The following is a 21,881-nucleotide window of genomic DNA, read 5'->3' as shown; positions in this document are numbered from 1 at the left end:
CTCATCTCAGTACCTAATGGCAGTCAGGCTACCTCTGGCGAGCTACCTCTGGCTGTGCGGCCCCCCAAAGCAATGCCACCCCACACCATGATTGACCCACCGCCAAACCGGTCATGCTGGAGGATGTTGCAGGCAGCAGAACATTCTCCACGGCGTCTCCAGACTCTGTCACATGTGCTCAGTGTGAACCTGCTTTCATCTGTGAAGAGCACAGGACGCCAGTGGCAAATTTGCCAATCTTGGTGTTCTCTGGCAAAATGCCAAACGTCCTGCAAGGTGTTGGGCTGTAAGCACAACTCCCACTTGTGGACGTCGGGCCCTCATACCACCCTCATGGAGTCTGTTTCTGACCGTTTGAGCAGACACATGCCCATTTGTGGCCTGCTAGAGGTCATTTTGCAGGGTTCTGGCAGTGCTCCTCCTGCTCCTCCTTGCACAAAGGCAGAGGTAGCGGTCCTGCTGCTGGGTTGTTGCCCTCCTACGGCCTCCTCCACGTCTCCTGATGTACTGGCCTGTCTCCTGGTAGCGCCTCCATGCTCTGGACACTACGCTGACAGACACAGCAAACCTTCTTGCCACAGCTCGCATTGATGTGCCATCCTGGATCAGCTGCACTACCTGAGCCACTTGTGTGGGTTGTAGACTCCGTCTCATGCTACCACTAGAGTGAAAGCACTGCCAGCATTCAAAAGTGACCAAAACATCAGCCAGGAAGCATAGGAACTGAGAAGTGGTCTGTGGTCACCACCTGCAGAACCACTCCTTTATTGGGGGTGTCTTGCTAATTGCCTATAATTTCCACCTGTTGTCTATTCCATTTGCACAACGGCATGTGAAATGTATTGTCAATCAGTGTTGCTTCCTAAGTGGACAGTTTGATTTCAGAGAAGTGTGATTGACTTGGAGTTACATGGTGTTGTTTAAGTGTTCCCTTTATTTTTTGGAGCAGTGTATATTAATATAGGACAAAACACACATCACGACAAGAGAGACAACACAACGTTACATAAAGAGTGACCTAAGCAAGGCAGCAACACAACATGGTACAAACATTGGGCAAGAAGATCGAGATAATACATCACGCAAAGCAGCCACCACTGTCAGTAAGAGTGTTCATGATTGAGTCTTTGAGATAAAACTGTCCAGTCTTAGCGGATGTACAATCATCGCAAATTGAATTATGAGGTGTTTCAGGCCCGAAGTGAACACAATTGTATTTATGTTTATTTCACCTTTATTTAACCAGGTAGGCTAGCTGAGAACAAGTTATCATTTACAACTGCGACCTGGCCAAGATGAAGCAAAGCAGTTCGACACATACAATAACACAGAGTTACACATGGAATAAAGAAACAGAGTCAATAATACAGTAGAAAAGTCTATATACAGTGAGTGCAATTGAGGTAAGATAAGGGAGGAAAGGCAATAAATAGGCCATGGTGGCGAAGTAATTACACACTGGAATGGTAGATGTGCAAAAGATGAATGTGCAAGTAGAGACACGGGTGCAAAGGAGCAAGATAAATACAGTATGGGGATGAGGTAGTTGGATGGGCTATTTACAGATTGGCTATGTACAGGTGCAGTGATCTGTGAGCTGCTCTGACAGCTGGTGCTTAAAGCTAGTGAGGGAGATATGAGTCTCCAGCTTCAGTGATTTTTGCAGTTCGTTCCAGTCATTGGCAGCAGAGAACTGGAAGGAAAGGCAGCCAAAGGAAGAATTGGCATTGGGGGTGACCAGTGAGATATACCTACTGGAGTGCGTGCTACAGGTGGGTGCTGCTATGGTGACCAGTGAGCTGAGGTAAGGCGGGGCTTTACCAAGCAGAGACTTGAAGATTAAATGGAGCCAGTGGGTTTGGCGGCGAGTATGAAGTGAGGGCTAGCTAACAAGAGCGTTCAGGTCGCAGTAGTGGGTAGTGTATGGGGCTTTGGTGACAAAACGGATTGCACTGTGATAGACTGCTTCCAATTTGTTGAGTAGAGTGTTGGAGGCTATTTTGTAAATGACATCGCCAAAGTCGAAGATCAGTAGGATGGTCAGTTTTAGGAGGGTATGTTTGGTAGCATGAGTGAAGGATGATTTGTTGCGAAATAGAAGCCGATTATAGATTTAATTTTGGATTGGAGATGCTTAATGTGAGTCTGGAAGGAGAGTTTTGTCTAACCAGACACCTAGGTATTTGTAGTTGTCCACATATTCTAAGTCAGAACCGTCCAGAGTAGTGATGCTGGACAGGCGGGCAGGTGCGGGCAGCGATCGGTTGAATAGCATGCATTTAGTTTTACTTGCATTTAAGAGCAGTTGGAGGCCACGGAAGGAGAGTTGTATGGCATTGAAACTCGTCTGGTGGTTAGTTAACACAGTGTCCAGAGAAGGGCCAGAGGTATATAGAATGGTGTCGTCTGCGTAGAGGTGGATCAGAGAATCACCAGCAGCAAAAGCGACATCATTGATGTATACAGAGAAGAGAGTCGGCCTGAGAATTGAACCCTGTGGCACCCCCATAGAGACTGCTAGAGGTTCGGACAACAGGCCCTCTGATTTGACATACTGAACTCTATCAGAGAAGTAGTTGGTGAACCAGGCGAGGCAGTCATTTGAGAAAACAAGGCTATTGAGTCTGCCGATAAATCAAATCAAATCAAATTTATTTATATAGCCCTTCGTACATCAGCTGATATCTCAAAGTGCTGTACAGAAACCCAGCCTAAAACCCCAAACAGCAAACAATGCAGGTGTAAAAGCACAGTGGCTAGGAAAAACTCCCTAGAAAGGCCAAAACCTAGGAAGAAACCTAGAGAGGAACCGGGCTATGTGGGGTGGCCAGTCCTCTTCTGGCTGTGCCGGGTAGAGATTATAACAGAACATGACCAAGATGTTCAAATGTTCATAAATGACCAGCATGGTCGAATAATAATAAGGCAGAACAGTTGAAACTGGAGCAGCAGCACAGTCAGGTGGACCGATAAGAATGTGGTGATTGACAGAGTCGAAATCCTTGGCCAGGTCGATGAATACGGCTGCACAGTAATGTCTCTTATCGATGGCGGTTATGATATCGTTTAGGACCTTGAGCGTGGCTGAGGTGCACCAATGACCAGCTCCGAAACCAGATTGCAAAGCGGAGAAGGTACGGTGGGATTCGAAACGGTCCGTAATCTGTTTGTTAACTTGGCTTTCGAAGACCTTAGATAGGAGTGTAGGATAGATATAGATCTATAGCAGTTTGGGTCTAGAGTGTCTCCCCCTTTGAAGAAGGGGATGACCACGGCAGCTTTCCAATCTATGGGAATCTCAGACGATACAAAAGAGAGGTAGAACATGCTCGTAGTAGGGGTTGCAACAATTTCGGCAGATCATTTTAGAAAGAGAGGGTCCAGATTGTCTAGCCCGGCTGATTTGTAGGGGTCCAGATTTTGCAGCTCTTTCAGAACATCAGCCATCTGGATTTGGGTGAAGGAGAAATGGGGAGGCTTGGGCGAGTTGTTGTGAGGGGTGCAGGGCTGTTGATCAGGGTAGGAGTAGCCAGGTGGAAAGCATGGCCAGCTGTAGAAAACTGCTTATTGAAATTCTCAATTCTAGTGGATTTATCAGTGGTGACAGTGTTTCCAAGCCTCATTGCAGTGGGCAGCTGGGAGGAGGTGCTCTTATTCTCCATGGACTTTACAGTGTCTCAGAACTTTTTTGAGTTTGTGCTACAGGAGGAAAATTTCTTCTTGAAAAAGCCAGCCTTAGCTTTCCTAACTGCCTGTGTACATTGGTTCCGAACTTCCCTGAAAAATTGTACTCGCAAACTCCATTAAAAACTGAGGGCTGAGGGGCTTGCGTTGCAAACTTCCCTTGCTTGGCTAACACAGCCCTTATTTGAAGTGTTCCTACCATTTTTAAATCCCTTATGGGGGGGGAAATGAATCGTGGGAAAAGCGATTGGAGCCATTTCCCTGTTTGATCACTATGTTTTATTAGTATTATGGCTCACACCGTGGTACTCTATAGGCAGATTGTCATGCAAATATAAAAATGCGCATTTTCCCACCAGAGATGTGTTTCCATCACATTGACTGATAACAACAACTGTGCGTGATGACGTTGTGCATTTTGCGGTTAAATTCCCATGTGGCGAATAAAAAATACAAATTGAATGGGTTTCCATCGCATTTTCAACTGGGGTTTTCTCACCAAAAAAAATGTGCGTTATATACGTACACTGGTATTGACACCCACCCGTTGGCTTGGCAACAGTTTGCAGTTACAGGTATAATGAGAATATTATAATAGCCAGAAGAGTAAGATCATTTGTATTTGGCAAAAGGCAGCCAAGCATCGACTATCATGTCACCAGAATAAGAAGATCCTCGGTATTTATTTGAAAGCAGTTTCAAACTCATCAACTTGCACTTTCACTGCCCTGTAGAATTCATCATAATGTATTTAATATGTAGCCGAATAAACTGTATTCTTTCACGACGAGTTGTTGTGGGAGAACCATCCAATTACATCACGTGACTCCAAATTTAATTCGATATGATAGTTATATTAATATTTGCGCATAAAAGCGTTCACACCGAGATTTCTACAATTCTCGCATAATTCATTTTACCGACACAAAAAGATCCCACCTTGTCTAAAGTATTTTCTGTTTCTCGATATATTGAACGTTTACCGACAAAATCTTCTGTTTCCATCAGGCCTGTTATGACATGTTTTATCCTACGTACTTTACTCGCATTAAACATGTAATCATTGGTTCCAGTCTCTCTGTTCAGGCTGGAGCTGTATAAGCAAAGATGTTTATAAGTAACCCAAGATAGACTACAGCCTCTCGTTTTCAATGGGAACAATTAGTCAGAGTTGGCAGAACAAGCAAGGACGTGGGCAGAGCCAAGCGTTCTAGCGTTATTTGCATATTTTCGTTAGGGAACGCCTACTCTGTATTTCGCGTGTGCAATATTTATTTTATTTTCAACCTTTATTTAACTAGACAAGTCAGTTAAGAACAAATTATTATTTACAATGACGGTCTACCCCGGCCAAACCCTAAACCAGACAGCGCTGGGCCAATTGTTCGCCGCACTATGGGACTCCCAATCACGACCGGTTGTGATACATCCTGGAATCGAACCAGGGTCTGTAGTGATGCCTCTAGCACTGAGATGCAGTGCCTTAGACCGCTGCCCACTCGGGAGCCCCAAACTCAATTTTCCCTTGCACTCATTCTAAACAACGCAATTTCAGGAAGCTTTGACAAAGTGTAAAGTCTACAAAAATGTGATGCTAGTGTTTCGAACAGAAAACTGTATTGAGATCAAATGTTTCATAGATGAGAACATTTGCAGAATATCCCTCAAAATCCATATAGTTTTTTCTTCTCCGGGCCAAATCAAACGAAACGCGAACGGGCATTGCTTCGCATACACGCGAGAAAAGTGGATTTGCTTTCTAATTTCAAGCGCCTGTTTTCTGTCATTCACCACCGTGCATAATGATTCCAGCGAGTACACGCTCTTTCGCGTTTCATTTGATTTGACCTTCCCACTTCTGTCCACTGGGCTTCCGCTTACCACCATAATTGGCAGGGAGTGTAAACGCCAAGCGGATGTTTCACATTTATACATCCGGTGAAATTTCTGTCTCATTGTTCTATCTGTGGGTGTAGCTTCCACTAGGGGTCAGCAAAGATCTATTTTCAACTACCACGCACACTTTCTCTAGACTACGACATACATTGTTTCGTTTTTACGGTTACAAATCTAACCAATTGCTGTATCGGTAACGAGTGCAATAACAGTTCGTTTAGAGAAAGTAACATCAGACATTTCTAAAGCTTTATTTGTGCTGAAAATATTTTCGATGTGGAATAATCTAGCTAATTTCCTCAGGCGTTTACTTGTGCTACCCAAGGGGTCTTTTCCAAAAGTATTTAGCTGACAAAAAAATGTTATGGTTGAAACAACGTGTGCACCAAATGTTCCACACGTACAGTAAAATGACACAAGTTTACATTTCGTCAAGAAGAAGATGATAAGCATTAGAAGGTGTTGAAGTGCCGCTGGTTTCGTTCTAGCAACCAACAAACGGCAAGTAAAATTGATTCTACCACTCAAGACTCATGTCATGCGGGTTATGTAAGCCAACATGGCATTTCCCATTGTCAGGAGCACGACTGGCTATGCAGACTATAAAAGCATAATAATGGTCATCAAACTCATTAACCCATTTGATTGCGAGAAAAGTAATGCATGTATTCCATATTAATGTATAGATTATGTAGAGTTTTTCTCTTAAGATATTAAAGCTAGAAAGTTATTGGTTGAAAATAATTTAATCCTTTGTGTCAAACTCTGTCAGACCATAATAACAACATAATATTTACATCATCTATAATCCTGTCTCTTTTCCAGCAGTGATGTCGTCCTCCAGTGAAACGTGCCCGTTCTGTGGGAAAAACTTCAAGAGACTGAACAGCCACCTTCCCAGATGCAAGATGGCTCCGGTCACCACAACCACACAAAGGTTGCAGACCCCCCCTGGCCCAGCTGACCTCATCACAGACAAGAACAGCAAGAAGACATCTTTATCATTGTCTTCATCACCATCAACAACTTCTACTAAGAGTAAGAAGGCATCATCTTCATCTCCATCACCAGCGTTATCACCATTGGCAACTACCACCAAGAGTAAGAAATCATCATCATCATTGACAACGACTAAAAACAATAAGAAGAAACCATCACCTTCCTCCTCCTCATCGTCATCAACAACAACTTCAAAGAAACGGCAGAAGCTCCTTGATGAGACTTATATTCTCTCCAAAGACAGTCTGGCAAAAGATCCAGCCAATATCCACACAAAACCCAAAGCGATAGCCAAACTCAAAGCAGTCCCTGCCACAGCCCCAGTCCCTGCTACAGCCCCAGTCCCTGCTACAGCCCCAGTCCCTGCTACAGCCCCAGTCCCTGCCACAGCCCCAGTCCCTGCCACAGTCCCAGTCCCTGCCACAGTCCCAGTCCCTGCCACAGTCCCAGTCCCTGCCACAGTCCCAGTCCCTGCCACAACCCCAGTCCCTGCCACAGCCCCAGTCCCTGCCACAGCCCCAGTCCCTGCCACAGCCCCAGTCCCTGCCACAGTCCCAGTGAGCACTAAAGCCAAAGCTGCCTCTAAGAAGAAGGTTTCACTGAGGGAGCAGATTGAACTATCTGCTCAGACAGCCAGAGCTGCTGCCACACTATCCCAGGAGCCTTTACCAGGGGCACAGAGTGAAGCAAGACCCTTCTGGAAGGAGGAGGTGGGGAGCAGTAGGGAGGAGGTGGGAGGAGAAGAGAAGCTGCAGGGGTCAGGCAGTGGTCAGCCCAGACCCAGCATCCAGGACCACACCACTGTCAAACCTGACCGTCTGTACAGCAAGACAATCGCACTGGACCCTAACCCAACCATAACCTCTGACCTCAATAAAGACCGTCTACGCAGCAAGACAAGCAACAGGGGAAAACTCATGGTCAACCACGTTTCAACAGTACTGGACCGTGTTCAGACCACAACCGCTGATCGTAACAAAGACTATCTGTATAACAAGACCAGAAGACTGCTCACGGTTGAACTCGGTCAAACCTCCGTGAGGACAGAGTCAGCAACAGCCAATCAGAGTGTGACAAGGGAGAAAGCGCCATTCGACACCAGGAAGTATGGCACTGAGCAGAGGATCATGGGTCTGTAGTGTTTCTCTGGTCCTACTGTATTATGGCTGCCTAATCCATTGACATCTCTACTGGCTGTAGATGAGACCAGCACTAAGTAACTGGTTAACCATTGACATCCCTACTCCCTGTAGATGAGACCAGCACTGATTGACTGGCATGTTGTGTTGTAGGTAAACTGTCTCTAGGGGAGGTGAGGCTGAAGGAACTACCTTGCTGGATCGCTACCAGAGCTCCCCGCAACCCCAGAAATGGAGTACAGGCCCTGATCAGCGGTAGAAGACACCCTACACCAGAGATCATCAACTAGATTCAGCTATAGGACGATTGTTTTTCATTGAGCGGATGGTCAGGGGGCTGGAACATAGTTACAAATCATTTGAAGACTACAAATTGACCGCAAGAAGTCCAAACAGATATTTGACAAAAACATAATAATTTTAATCCTAGCTTACATTTGTTTACGATCACATACACTGAGTATACAAAACATTAAGAAGTTACCGGCTACTAAGTTGCTTTGAAAGTAGTGGAAACAACTTTTAATGTACCCTGAGTGTACAAAGCATTAGGAACACCTGCTCTTTCCTTGACATAGACTGACCAGATGAATTCAGGTGATATTGATGTTACTTATTACATCCACTTCAATCAGTGTAGATGAATGGGAGGAGACGGGTTAAAGATGGATGTTTAATCCTTGAGACAATTGAGACATGGATTGTGTATGTGTGCCATTGAGGGTGAATGGGCAAGGCAAGATTTAAGCGCCTTTGAACGGCGTATGGTAGTAGGTTTTTATCTTTTTAAATGTTTTTTTTTTTATTCAGAAAACTTGGGGTTGCCAAATAAAACGCCAGTAGGGGAACCCAGCCCAACAAACATACACACACATACGCAGTGAATCTATTTGGTTATCCCATGATATCTCTTTTAGGTCCATCTACCATCTCTTTCTTTCTCTAGGATGGCAGTGGTACTACAGGAGGTATATAGATGTGAGGAAAGGTGGAGTGGGTGGAGTGGCCATGCTGTTAGCAGGATACTGTGTGATGGGCTACACCTGGCACTACCCGCACATCAGTAAGTGTGTGTGTGTGACTTCAATCTTTCTTCAAAAAAATTGACTGACTTTCTTCATCTTTATATGTTTACTGACTTGTGTGTTTTCCCTCATTAGAGCATGACCGCTGGAGGAAGTACCACTGAGCCCTGCTGAGTGGTAGGGGTCAAACTAAGGGGAAACCTCTTCACTCTGGGAGCGCGCCCCTAGTGGTGTGGTGGAGAAACATTTTCCAACAGGAGACATATTTGACGAGCTGCAGCTATGGCAAAAACGCTTTGGCTTTATACACATATTCTTCTGTGTGAAAGGAGATGAAATGTATACAGAAGCAACACTGAGGTGCCCAGGGAAATGGTCTTATTTCAGTTTGAAGTTTAATTTCTTGTAAACCTTGTGTACAACTCTTTAAGTATTTATGTCGCATTTGCTGTTGTTTTGTTAACTGTTTATGAAAGGGAAGGATATCTCAATGTTACACCACGTCTGCTTCTAGGACAAGTTAAAAATGAATTGTGTTCTCTCTAAACTAGTGAGAACAGCATCAAAAGCTAATTCAGCACTCCTAAAGGACTCCCAGCCAATCCAGCAAGTGTCACTGTTAGACTGTTTTTGTTTAAACTGACAATGTACTGTGTGTAGCATGCCCTCCCTATCAATGCTTCAAATGATTGAATTTAGTCATGACCAGCCATGAGACAAACTGGCCCAAGTATAGTAATACTATAATAACAAGTATTACAGTGTGTGTGCTTGCAGTATTTAACTGACTGGGAAGGTTTTACCAATACTACATGTTTGAGAAAGGTTAAGTTTCAAATGAATCAGGCTATGCCCATTTATGATTGTATTCCAAATGAATTTATTGTTGACTTTTCTCTTTCTGTAGTGAACACAAACTAAAAATGAACAACACAGTATTTGTAACGATTTCTTTTGGAACACTTCATAGCCAACAGAATACAAAATGTTTTTACATTCTTTTTCTTTACAAAAAAGTATAAATATTGTTTCATTTTTATATATATAGAGATATATAAAAACTATACAAATCATGTAGAGTGAGACAAAAGTAAACAGTGAAAATGGGGGTAATGAAGTAAAAATGTGTCACTCCTTGCCAGAAAGAGCCTAGTATATCAACCTTAGGCACTCCTGTGTGAAACAACTGTTTCCCATTAAGTGCACTACTTTTGCTCCACGCCACATAAGCTTGTCAAAAGTAGTGCACTATCACAGGCATAGGGTGTAATTTGAGACATGGGGGTGGTCAGGACCAGGGCTGAAATACAGAGGGTTGACAAGACAACATGTAAAACAGACAGCTGTGTTCTCTCTCTCTAAAGCCTTCAGTCTGTTCATTCAGTCAATTTATGAGCATGGACACTCCCCTCTCTCTCTCCTGTTGATTGGGGTATAATTGTTGGGCGGGACAGGAGGCTTGAGTGAAGTGATGGATAGAATAGAGGAAAGTTAAGCAGGCAAAGTAATGAGTGACATTCGTCCAGCGTACGTACGCAAAGACATACAACCCATAACCTTCCAGGGTCATTCAATCTCACCATGGTTACAGTGGTTGCGTGTTAACTTCGCTGGTACACACATCCCTAACAACACAAATCGTGATTTATAAAAATAAAATAAAAATTGAAACCAAAAAAAGAAACACGGCGAAACATTTCTCCCTCAATCTGAGGAGTTAGTTCCCCCCAGCACCAATACACTCTAATGAGAGTGAATGTGTGTGAGTGCAGAGGGGCGTCACATACCTTTAAGGTACAAAAGAAAAATGCCAAATAAGAAAATGACAACTGACAGAAAACCAAAAGCTGCTTGTTTAGTCATTATATAGACACAAGAGTGTGAGTGAGTCTTCTCTGGCTTGACTTTACCGTGAAGACTGAAGTAGAAAACACAAAAATAGCTATATTTGTTGTAGTTTTCCAATCCATCAATTACTACTGTATTTTATGTGTAGGTGTGTAATGTCAGGTGCAAAAAGGACATTTCTTACAAGGCTTCTTCATGTAAACATTTCAAGGACAACGTAGAATTTCTCAGGCACAGAATCATCACCTTCCTCCTCCCTGAACTTCAGCATTGTGGGACGTAGCCTAACATTGAGTTTCAGGAATTTAGGAATGTTTGTATAGAGGTCAATGAGAAAGGGTGTCGAATTTGGCCAACAAAAAATGTAATTGCTAATTTGCTTCATGAGGCTTATTTGATCAAATAGAAGTTTTGCAATGGTTAGGTTGTTACAAATGCACTGATATAAGTGGACACACGTGGCAGTAATATCTGAGTTGTACCTGTTATCATAGAGATACTGTATATAGAGACCTCTTTGTGGATATAACTTATTTTAAAGTGGCCATTGGGGCTTTCACCATTTTAAAGTAGCCAACTGGGTGGGGATTCCTATGAGTTGGAAGCAATCGGCTAATGAAGAAGAAAATGTACTACTTTAAAATGGAAATAGCCTCAATGGCGCTGCCCATGCTGTCACAGACGCTATGATGGCACAGATACAGAGATGAGTCCTCCATCTATCTCTATGGCCTGCCTGTTATTCACACACGTATCTGCCCTCTCATTGGCTAAAATAGTCCTCCCTGATCTCGCCACCTCCCACCTGCCTTCCATCTTAGAGGACATGTATTTCCATTGTTCGAGCAGTCAATCGACTATTTTGTCAATATAATAGACAATCTTTGCATCCTCTCCCCACTCACACCCAACAGGATATGATGTCACAAAGATCATGACACCTGGCTGTCCTACAGTAAATATAATACTGTAACCATAGAAATACAATCTAGATTATATTTCTATGGCTGTAACTAACTCAGAGCTGGTTGAAGTGGACTGACAATGAGAGAGAGAAGGAGAAAATAAACAACAAGCATGTAATCCCTGGAGCGAGCTGAGGGGAAAGGATGGGAGGATGAGAGATGGAGGAATGGAAGGATAGAGTGATGGGCACGTCTGCCTGTCAGTCTCTAACATTCTAGAATGCTGTTGACGGCTGCCTCTAGAACTGAGTCTGTGTCGGGCGGGGTGGGAGGGAGTGGTAGGGGGACCTGGGGGTGAGAGGGCAGGTGAGACAGGTGCTGAGTCTGTTCCGTCCCTGTCGACACTGCCGCTGTGGCCGTAGCAGCCACGTTTCCAAGGTGATAGTTGCTGTTCTTGTTGTTGCTACAAGCAGCTTTGTTTCCATAGTTGCTATGTTGAGTTCTCTTCAGGTCAATGATACTCTTATAAGAGTCTTTTCCTCCTCCCCCACTACCTCCCCCCGGGTCTCCATAGCCTGACTGGGGGTCTGTCCTGTGAGGGGAGTCTGTGTTCAACCCCCCCACTGACTGTCTATGGCCATGGCTGGACGAGGGGGAGGAGAGAGGGTCCAAGGGGAGGCAGGGGGGAGAGAGGAGAGACGGCTTCACCGCACAACAGAAATCTTCCAAGAAGCCATCTATGGAGGGAGGGAGAGAGAGAGAAAGAGACATGATGAAAAATAATGGTCCACAGCTTTTGAATGATCCACATTCCTGCCATTTCCCTCCTCCTCACCTGGGTCAACCAGTATCATACGTTTGTCCTGTGTCAGGTTCTGCCGTTCCTCTTGGTTAAAGGTCCTGTCAATCATCACCATCTCTGAGGAGGGACTGGAGCGCTGCAGGAAGAGAGGGACTTAGCAACATCCTTACAATTTTGAAGATAAACAAGTATTTGTGTGTATGTGCATATGTCCGTGTGTGTGTTCTCACCTCAGCCTCCACCATCAGCAGTCGTCTGTATTTGTTGATCATAACCTGGGTCCTCTTCAACACCTGAGTCGCCATCATCTCAAACTCATCATCCACTGGTACAGACAGAACACAGTGTCACACACACACACACACACACACACACACACACACGGTGTAGGGGAGGTTTCTGACCTTGAGAAAACTCTTCCTTGTTGGGCAGAGCACCATGGAACATGTGGTAGGGGAGGAGTCTGTGCAGTGCATCGTCCAATGAGGTGAAGCGGGTGATGTCAGGTGACAGAACCCCTGAACGATCCATCGTCAACTGATGTAGCATCCTGCAGACATACACATTGTACACTTGTCGCATACAATCAGTATAAATGCATATGTGGATATACTCACATCTATAACGCTGGAGGCTGCTGAGGGGAGGACAGCCCATAGTAATGGCTGGAATGGAGTGAATGGAATGGTATCAAACGTATGGTTTTCATGTGTTTGATATTATTCCATTCCAGCCATTACATCAAACTGTCCTCCCCTCAGCAGCCTCCACTGATTTATACGCACAAACACACACTACTTACATTGCTCCTCTGGTGAGCTGCTGAGGGGCTTGCCTCTTCTGAGCGCTGACCTACAAGAGACACGTCATTTTCATCATCACGCACACAAACACAGACTAACACACAAACACACACACGTGTGCAACATGTAGACTACCTGTGTGTTTAGCAGGGAGTCTTGGCTCACGGAGGTCATTGTTTTCACAGCTAGGAGACAAAAAAGGAAACAGAAATCAGGAGAGGGTTTTCTTTATGTCTGTAACTACACACAGACACATAAACTCATATACAAACACAAACCTTTGTTTCCAAGGAGGTTGACAAGCTGTGTCTGAGCCTGTGACAGGAAGTGGAGAAGAAAACAACAAAATATTTATAGAAACGAATACAAAGAGGGTAATAATTGAGAGAGAGAGAAAGAGAGAGAGAGTGAGCGAGGGGTAGAGAGTTGTAGTTAGTACCTGTGAGTATTCCTCATCCTGTGTGGCAGTACCAGTACCAGAGAGAGACATGGGGGAGAGGGAGCTGCTGTTCTGAGTCACTGCGAGGCGCTGCACTGGACTGCACGACACCTGACCCCGAACCCCTGCGGTCGCTGTGCCAACCAGCGTCAGACACCCCTGATTTGATGCCGCCTGGATGGGGGCAGGGCTAGTACCAGGAAAAGTCTGCCATTTTTGGGTCATGGCTCCTCCTACTCCCACCTGACTGCCTCCCATCTGACTGCCTCCCACTTGGATCAGCTGACCACCCGCCGTCGCCGTGAAGTTCTGCCCGGTGACAAGCTGCACTGTGTTCTGATTGGCTACCATGGTTGATTGGGATGGGTCTGAGGAGCCATTGTGGTGGACCAGGTACTGCCCTGGGGCCAGATTGGCCTGGACTTGTTGTCCCTGGTTCTGCTGCCCCAGCGGAGAGTGGACCAGGATGGAGCCGTTAGCTGTGTAGTGTCCCTGGGCCGCAGTGTTAACCATGGTGGTGGTTGTGGTCTGGAGTCCCAGGCTGTAGACTGTCTGAGCCCCAGCTTGAAGGGGTTTGGGCTGGATAGGTCTGACCAGGGCCTGGGTGCCCCCTGGTCCTCTCTGGATGATGATATTCTGCAGGGGGATGTTTTTAAAGGGCAAGCCCACCTGGTTCACCTGGCCCACTTGGGAGGAGGCAGCAAACACCTGCCCCCCTGCTGCTACTCCCCCCATCACCCCCCCTATCTCCCCACCCTGCCGGAGGAGGATCTGTTGGACCCCTCCACCTCCGAAGGACCCCAACACCTGGATGTGCCCCCCTGCCTGGCCGTTGGGCAGCTGGGACACCTGGGATACTCCCTGGAGAAACTGACCACTGGGAAACGCTGCTGTCGCCGTGGTGACCCCGCCGCTGTACCCCCCCGAGACCAGCTGGGCGGGGAATGGGGAGGGGGCCGGAGGGGGAGGTGGTTGGGAGTCTAGCATGGCCTCCTGTTCCAGAGTCTGTTCAGTGATGTCTGCCTCCATGAGAGACTTCTGCAGGATGTCAAAGTGCTGGTCCTCTCCTCCTCCAAGATCCATTCCTCCTGGAGAGGCTCCTCCCCCCAGCTCATCCTCGATGAACGATAGGCTGCTGGAAAGCTGGAGGCCAGCCCCCACAGTATCCTCAAACTCGCCATCTTTGAGGCCGGAGTTAGAGCCAGCCTGAGAGAGAGAAAAAAATAACACTTTATAACTAGAATAGATACTCAAGGTACTCAAAGTGCTTTACATAGTAGTGGGAAGTTCACATTATCCACCATCAGTGTCTACCACCCACCTGGGTGATGCACGCCGACCATTTTTGTCCCAGAACACTCAGCACACACCAGCTATCAGGTGGAGAGGTGAGGAGTGATATATGCAAATTAGGAGGATGATTAGATGGCCACGATGGAATGGGGCCAGGTTGGGAATTTATCCATAACACCAGGGTTAACACCCCTAATCTTATGATAAATGCCATGGGATTTTTATGACCACAGAAAGTCAGGACACCTGTTTAATGTCCCATCGGAAAGACTGCACAATAGGCGGGGCAAAGTCCCCTTCACTGCCCTGGGATCTCCCTAGACCAGAGGGAACAGTATTGGCCCTCCAACACCCCTCCAGCAGCATCTGGTCTTCCATCCAGGGACTGACCAGGACTGATGCTGCTTAGCTTTAGAGGCAAGCCAGCAGCGGGATGCAGGGTGGTATGCTGCTGGCAACTACGCAGGTTCCGTCAGTATATAAACCCACTGGCAGCAGGTAAGTGAAGGTTTACTAAGACTCACAGTGTTACTAGTGAAGAAGGTTCCAGCAGAGCCGTACGCTGCGTTCGTCACATCATCCTCTTCAATCTGAAGGAGAAAACACAGTCACTTCACCCGTATCACAAAGCAGCCTGCTAACTTTATTAAATATTATGTTAGTTTAAATAGGCATGGATGAACTAGTAGACCAGAGGGGGGAAACACTCACAGACTTGTTGGTGGAGCCGTGGAGGTAGTCATTCAATGCCTGCACATCTCTGAAGGAGAGCAATTTAGTTAACATTTGTAGCCCCTGGGCAACAAACTTCTCTGTTCCACCTGCCACTATGAATGCCTTAGTGTTAGATATGTTATAGACTATGTTTGTGATTTAATTGTCAGACAGATTTACCCTATAATATCCAGAAGACGGCGATCGTCCTCATCATCCATGACACCTGGGAGAGGTGAAAGCAGAGGAACAAAGTGAGAGGAGGGTTGGATGAGAGCAGAGTGAAGGATGATGTGAGAAAAATTATGTGTAATGGAATGAAGGATAAGTGGACAATATTATATTAAGGCTTTTAACTGTATACATTCTGTAACTATGCTAAAAATGCTCAAATGCAATATGAGCTTTTATTCAAACCCCTGTCACTTCTCTAGATAGAGGCAACAATTCCTATGAATGCTTATGAGCACTAAAGAGCAATGCAGAAACATTGAGAGTGGGCCAATAAAGAGGAAGTGGTGTGTGGTGACAGTTGGTGATGACGCAATAAAACACTCACAGCTTTCTGACAGCGGGCATGGAATCATTAATTAACCACCCTTTATTTTCTGTGCTGGAGTAGAAGGGAGCAGGGTGAGAGACAGATGGGAGAGAGCGAGGTTAAGAGAACAGTACGTACAGTATTGCCCCTTTCCCTCCACCTAGTATCCAGATTCCCTGAGAGTAATAATATAGGATATTTTAGCAGAGGCTCTTATCCAAAGCGATTTACAGTCGTGTGCAAACAACTCATTATTCTGGCGTTGCAAGCACCATGCTCTCTACAGCAGACCGCGAGTGACGCTCCCGAACCCTACCCTTCTCCTGCATATTGGTCGTCTCTCCTGTCACCTCGCATAGAATGAAGATGGCCATCGGTGTAAATAACTCCACCCTGTTCAATTTCAAGGTTGTCTGGGAGTTGAACGTTTAGAAAACATTTTATAGCCAACATTCCACAGAACTAACTCCTATGATGTTGACCTTCGTCTCGTGGCGGAAGGGGCCATAGAACAGTGAATAACAATAGTATCATACTATTCTCAAGGGCGAACCTGTTATTTGGTTAATTCATAGAGCCGCAATGGCAGAGTTAAACAAGGTGGGGCTTTGAAAAATGGATTGCCAGTGTAGGGGGCCTAATATACTGTGATGTGTCCCAATTATATACTTATTTTTTTTAAACGTATTTGTATCATTCATTCGATGTCATGTCGAATTACAAATCTGATACATTGTGTCCAGTCAGTGATGTAGCCTCGTACTCCCGTGTCAGTCTGGAAAAATGTAGCAAGTCTGAAACAAAATGGCGACTCCGCCACCATCTTTATTTGAGAAAGAAAAGCCTGATGACGAGACTCAAAACAATGCGACAGTCTCAGCTACAATTGAGTAGTTCCATGTAAAGGGAATTAATTACACGACTATGGTTAATCAGATTTAACAGGCCGTTTTGAAATGACGAAACTAGTTGCATTTTCTATAGTTGGGCTGCTAGTTTGTCCTTAACAAAACATGTGGCATACGCAGATAAGCGTGGCACTTTATATGCAGTTTTCCACCCCCCCAAAAAAGGAAACAAAACAATACATTTTACTTCACAAATTAAACCGATATACGCGCTCTTGGATGGTCCCTTCAAGTATTGTTAGTTAACGAAAGGTTAGTTGAAAATAATCTTGATGGCGTCGTAGTATTTCGGCTACGCGTCTAGCTAACCGTAGCTAGCTTTATAATGTCCCTCTGCCCATTTCATTGGGATTATTTTATGCCATAGCGGCGAGCTAGCACCACTAAACATTGCATTTATACGTGTCAAATAACTTAATTGTCCGAATTCACACGCAGGTTTAAAAAAAACCTGTCAGTTGGCTTGGAAATATCAAAGATTTGACTAGATAAATTTGGCCGAATGTGGGAAAACGAGCAGCTAGCTTGAACTCAGTCAGCTAGCTGGCCAATAAATGCAAAAATAAAACACACAATATAGCATTTCCTCTCCCCCCCTACAACTCGCCCAGTGGTCGGAGTAGGCGTATAAGAAGAGATAGCTAAAACCAGCTCATCCGAAGAATAGTCGAAACATTTTTTTGCTCCAATTGAATTTCGACATGGCAATATAACACCCTCCCAAATCTTAGCATTGTGCTGAGTCGAACCGCTAACGACAGTCGTGGCACGACGCTCAATCTTCGGCGTCGTTAACAAAGCCAGTTAATGTATAGCTTGCTATTTTTTTTTTTTTTACGTCCCCCCAAAAAATAGACTGAAATCGACAGACAATGAATCGTAATTGGAGCACAACAACAACAACAAAAAAAAGCCTGTCCTTCCAGCCTCTAGCTGACGTGCTCCTTCTCTGTTGGGGTAAAAGCTACCACTTGTCTTCTACAGTATTTAGCTCATCTGCCAGCATGCAAAACGTCACATTTCTCTCGATTTGCTGAACAGACGTATTTCAAATCGTGGAATTTACTAGAGCGTGGAGATTTCCATCAAGCAGCTCTTGGGGCTACTTATTTGACCGAGGATTTTTTTTTTTTTAACTGGTAAACATCGGCCTGTTCTTGGTTAGCTCCGTTGTCGCCTATTTAGAAACGTCGGACAGAATTCGTTGACACGGTTAAACGGACTAAACAGCGTCGAGACATAAATATTTATTTCGATTAGCATAACATAAAGACGACTGAAAGGCAAACCCTTACTCCTGTCTCACTCTTCTTGAAACCCAATATCTCCATTTGGCAACTTTTAATTTGCTCCCCCCTCCTCCTCCCTCCCTCCTTTCCCACTCATATATTTTTCTCACTGTCCCTGTTCTGTCTCAGATATATTTCTCTCCACTCTCACTCTATTCCCCCCCAGAAGGAAGGGAGGAAGGAGGTTGTGTGTGTTTTTTCCTTGAAATTTTATCACAAAATTATAATACACTCAAAGGGAAACTCACCGTCATGAAAAAGCAGTGCCTTGTCAACGGGGTTTCCTCGCCATCACAGCACGGGTAGTCGGGGTAGTGCCGCTCCAGCAGAAGGCAGCAACATCAGAGCATTCTACAGATAGCATTGCAATATTCCATAGTACTCACATAGGACAACCAAATAGTTACTAAACTATAAATACTGAAAAACTATGTTCTACCATTCATTATTATTTTATTTTTTTACTTAACAGATACTTAAATTCTCCCATATGAATAGGAAATTGTTTTACTGTACACTTGGCTATTATGAACGGTAGGGGGCCACTAATAGATGCCACACCTTGATGTGGCTGCTTAAGTAATTGAGGAGGAATGACTACAAAGAGATCATCAGAACGAGGGCGTTATTCCACTCATATACCCTCCAAGGGCATATAGGAGGGCGGTATAACAGCTTTAATAAGTAATCTTATTCATAGTGCTGCTCTGTACACCATGTTTCAATAAGAGATTGGGGTCAACTATGTATACCGCAATTCAATCTATTGTGGTGTGAATTCATGTTGGCCTATTTTATTCCATATAATATAGACCCATTTCATATTTTTGCAAACAGCTACAGCTGTCTCCTTTGGACGAGTGAAGTTATTCCTTCCTGCAGAATAATACAATGTTACTGCATATGAAAGTGAGGTGTGTGTGACATTGAGGAATAAATACACTCTTCTACTGTGAAGGTGGCCCCTGATATATTCTTTAACTATACTGAGATTCATTTTATATTCGCCTCGATTTAAAACCCAGGAATCCTTCCATTTATTTTCGCAGTAGGGCACGATAGAACATGGGAAACATTATAGATGGATATTTGTTATGGGTTGCAGAAACAATCGTGTATGAACCTGTGGTTTGGCTGACACCAGTTCTCGTGGGCACTGTGGACTTTTGTGTCTCGGTGAGAGTGGGGAAAACGTAAGAAACGCCGTTCCATAACCCACCAATTAAGTGACAGTATAGCCACAAGAAGGGAGGGATTTATCCAATGAGAATGCCGTTTGTTACCAAGCGACATTATCGCTTCCGCATGTGCCGATACAACAACATAAACGAGAATATGGATGTGGAGAGTGGTATTTGTCAGGGAAACGGGGACTCTGGGCCTAGTGAGTTAGGCGTGAAGATCCCCGAGGGGATGCTGAAACGGGAACAGGATAGGCTCGAGGACGTGGAGAGAAAGAAAGAGGTGAAAAAGAGCCAGTCTGTCACGGAGGAGAAGAGCGGGTTCTTCACCGCGACGTTCCGCAGCGAAAGGGCGGCTATCGAGAAGTTACTGGCTGGTTGCTCGGGGGCTACTGACCGTGTCCTGGCCACCAAAACCTTGGAGGAGGTGACTACTAAAACACAACAGCTCCAGAAGTTTCTAAACGACAGCATTGTGTTTTTACCGCAGTACGAGCTGAGACAGGCACAGGTGGCGCTCCAGAAACTACAGAACTCTCTGACCGAGAAGAGAGATGAGATTCTCCCCAAGAAGAAGTTCGCCTTTAGGTCGCGTGCAGCAAATACACCCAAAGTCGATCCACCTGTCGCGGACCCAGCGTCACCTGTAACACCTAAGGATTCTGGCCGAATTAAAGTGGATGGAGCCATAAGCCCCCCAGAGCAGTGCGGCTTCTCCCACTTTGAATCCCAGGTAAAAGTCCCTAACATAACACGATTCATTAAATAATTTATTATGAGAATGCTTGTCTCTAGTCAACTGTGCTGTAGATTCTACTCTTTGAAGGTATGTAGTTTAAATGTCTGATGACCACTGTCTTTGGCAGGTGCTGACCAAGACAGCGGAGGAGATCAAACAACAGGATGTTCTCCTGACCCACCTGACCAATTGCAAGGTCAGACTCCTGGGATCCCCAAGCACCGTCCACATCAAACACATCCAGAACTGTGAGATCTTCTCTGGGCCAGTCTCCAGCTCTGTATTCGTCGACCACTGCACCGGCAGCACCCTCTCCTTCCCCTGCCAGCAGCTACGGACTCACCACACTACTGACACACAGGTCTATCTGCATGTCACCAGCCGCGCCATCATCGAAGACTGTCAAAGGGTGTGCTTCGCCCCCTTTGCCTGGTCCTACCCGGGTCTGGACCTGGACTTTAAGGTGTCTGGTCTGGACCGGGAGAGGAACAACTGGAACCAGGTGGATGATTTTAACTGGCTGGCCATAGGGACCCAATCACCTAACTGGTGTGTCATCCCAGAAGCTGAGAGAAGAACTGAATGGGACTCCTAGAGACATAAATAAAGAGCCTGTCAATCAAACAAATGAAGTGTTTTCTTATTTTCTAGAATTTATGTTGTTGACTTCAACAATCACTCAGTCCTGATGGTGACAAAGCCTTATGCGACTAATGCTGATGGGTTGTTTCATAATCTCCTGACAGGGTTGACTGTGTGTGTATTTTTTATATATATATATGTGTGTGTTTACGCATTACTGCTTTCTCACTACCCTACTCTTGAGCAGTACAATTAGAATGTTAACCACAGGTAATGTCACTAACACAGTTTGTTACACATTCATTTATTCAGAAAGGACCACCTTAGTCTGTTAAAAATAGCCACACCTTAATGTTTACAACATGCATTTCTTTCACTGTTCTCTCATCTGTGGAAGTGGTCTTGGTGATTGTTCGTGTAAATAAAGGGTTTGGTTGACAAACCAATAAATCCGTCAGTTTGTCTTTAATGGTACATGAAACAGTTTGGGGTGGTTTTCCTGGATGCATATTAAGCCTAGTTCTGGACTAAAAAGCAAGTTCCATAGGGAATCTCCATTGAATGTGTTGTCTAGTCTAGGACCGGGCCTAATCTGTGTATAGGAAACCGTCTCTAACTGTTTCTTCCCTTTTCCACATCCTGTCCCCACTTTTCCCAGAGAAATCTGACATGTAGTAGAGGTTATAATCATACTGTACCAGTGACAGTGCTGATCTCTGCCCTCAGCTACTCTAACACCAGTATGCTCCTCTGGTTTCTCCCATAAGTTCTGCCAACTTCTGAAGATGTCATATCAGGTCTGCTGGCCTGTTGTGTGTCCCTGTGCAGCTCACATGTGCACCTGCCATCATGTAGTTGATTGAATGCACTGACACATAACCACACACATCTCCCTTCTCTTATATAGTTTACACATCACAATCCTAGCTTTGCTGTGCAATGAAGAGGCCCCCTTTAGAAGTTAGTTGTTGGTCCACCAAACTGCCAGAAGCATTAAACAGTTCATTCAGTCCAGACACAAACACCTTCATAGTTAAATCTGCCTGCTTCCTTAATACAGCGGGGTATATTACAATGCAGGATCGAGAAGTTAG

General features: G+C 45.0%; 3 protein-coding genes across 6 annotated transcripts; 2 read left to right on the top strand and 1 right to left on the bottom strand.

Annotated features, from left to right (window-relative positions):
* Positions 1-5,677: 5,677 nt before the first annotated feature.
* Positions 5,678-9,681, top strand: LOC118363441 (mucin-2). 2 transcript variants are annotated; one of them, XM_052492647.1, is made up of 5 exons: positions 5,678-6,081; positions 6,409-7,710; positions 7,872-7,973; positions 8,665-8,781; positions 8,879-9,681. In XM_052492647.1, exons 2-5 carry the CDS (start codon positions 6,411-6,413, stop codon positions 8,905-8,907), a joined length of 1,548 nt encoding a protein of 515 aa, XP_052348607.1. In that variant the 5' UTR covers positions 5,678-6,081; positions 6,409-6,410; the 3' UTR covers positions 8,908-9,681. The 2 variants fall into 2 exon arrangements, with proteins under 2 accessions (XP_052348607.1, XP_052348602.1); XM_052492642.1 differs by having other exon boundaries at positions 6,406-7,710.
* Positions 9,607-18,620, bottom strand: LOC118363435 (BRD4-interacting chromatin-remodeling complex-associated protein-like). 3 transcript variants are annotated; one of them, XM_052492628.1, is made up of 13 exons: positions 18,534-18,620; positions 16,107-16,160; positions 15,728-15,773; positions 15,545-15,593; positions 15,358-15,423; positions 13,541-14,746; positions 13,380-13,416; positions 13,237-13,286; positions 13,101-13,150; positions 12,703-12,848; positions 12,529-12,623; positions 12,332-12,434; positions 9,607-12,233 (listed from the first exon to the last, which is right to left on the bottom strand). In XM_052492628.1, the coding sequence occupies exons 2-13, from the start codon at positions 16,132-16,134 to the stop codon at positions 11,764-11,766; spliced, it is 2,346 nt and encodes a 781-aa protein (XP_052348588.1). In that variant the 5' UTR covers positions 16,135-16,160; positions 18,534-18,620; the 3' UTR covers positions 9,607-11,763. The 3 variants fall into 3 exon arrangements, with proteins under 3 accessions (XP_052348588.1, XP_052348598.1, XP_052348593.1); XM_052492638.1 differs by having other exon boundaries at positions 16,107-16,155; positions 18,534-18,571; XM_052492633.1 differs by lacking the exon at positions 18,534-18,620 and adding an exon at positions 18,292-18,351.
* On the top strand, positions 17,972-21,244 carry LOC118368605 (tubulin-specific chaperone C-like). Its single transcript, XM_035752852.2, has 2 exons — positions 17,972-20,199; positions 20,333-21,244. The coding sequence occupies exons 1-2, from the start codon at positions 19,549-19,551 to the stop codon at positions 20,798-20,800; spliced, it is 1,119 nt and encodes a 372-aa protein (XP_035608745.1). The 5' UTR covers positions 17,972-19,548; the 3' UTR covers positions 20,801-21,244.
* The last annotated feature ends 637 nt before the right edge of the window (positions 21,245-21,881 follow it).

The sequence above is a fragment of the Oncorhynchus keta genome, chromosome 3 (genome assembly GCF_023373465.1).
Source record: "Oncorhynchus keta strain PuntledgeMale-10-30-2019 chromosome 3, Oket_V2, whole genome shotgun sequence".
In the NCBI taxonomy this organism is placed as follows: domain Eukaryota; kingdom Metazoa; phylum Chordata; class Actinopteri; order Salmoniformes; family Salmonidae; genus Oncorhynchus; species Oncorhynchus keta.
Note: the sequence above shows the minus strand (reverse complement) of the source record. Positions and strands in the feature narration are given on the sequence as shown.

Bases quoted from the DNA above. Each gene is read 5' to 3' on its own strand.
- LOC118368605 (XM_035752852.2), top strand. From the start codon at position 19,549: ATGAGAATGCCGTTTGTTACCAAGCGACATTATCGCTTCCGCATGTGC. The intron at 20,200-20,332 runs GTAAAAGTCCCT...TGTCTTTGGCAG, and splicing joins TCTCCCACTTTGAATCCCAG to GTGCTGACCAAGACAGCGGA.
- LOC118363441 (XM_052492647.1), top strand. From the start codon at position 6,411: ATGTCGTCCTCCAGTGAAACGTGCCCGTTCTGTGGGAAAAACTTCAAG. The intron at 7,711-7,871 runs GTCTGTAGTGTT...GTTGTGTTGTAG, and splicing joins CACTGAGCAGAGGATCATGG to GTAAACTGTCTCTAGGGGAG. The intron at 7,974-8,664 runs GTAGAAGACACC...TTCTTTCTCTAG, and splicing joins AGTACAGGCCCTGATCAGCG to GATGGCAGTGGTACTACAGG.
- LOC118363435 (XM_052492628.1), bottom strand. From the start codon at position 16,134: ATGATTCCATGCCCGCTGTCAGAAAGCT. The intron at 13,287-13,379 runs GTTTGTGTTTGT...TTTGTCTCCTAG, and splicing joins CAACCTCCTTGGAAACAAAG to CTGTGAAAACAATGACCTCC. The intron at 12,849-13,100 runs GTAAGTAGTGTG...GTATGTCTGCAG, and splicing joins CAGCTCACCAGAGGAGCAAT to GATGCTACATCAGTTGACGA.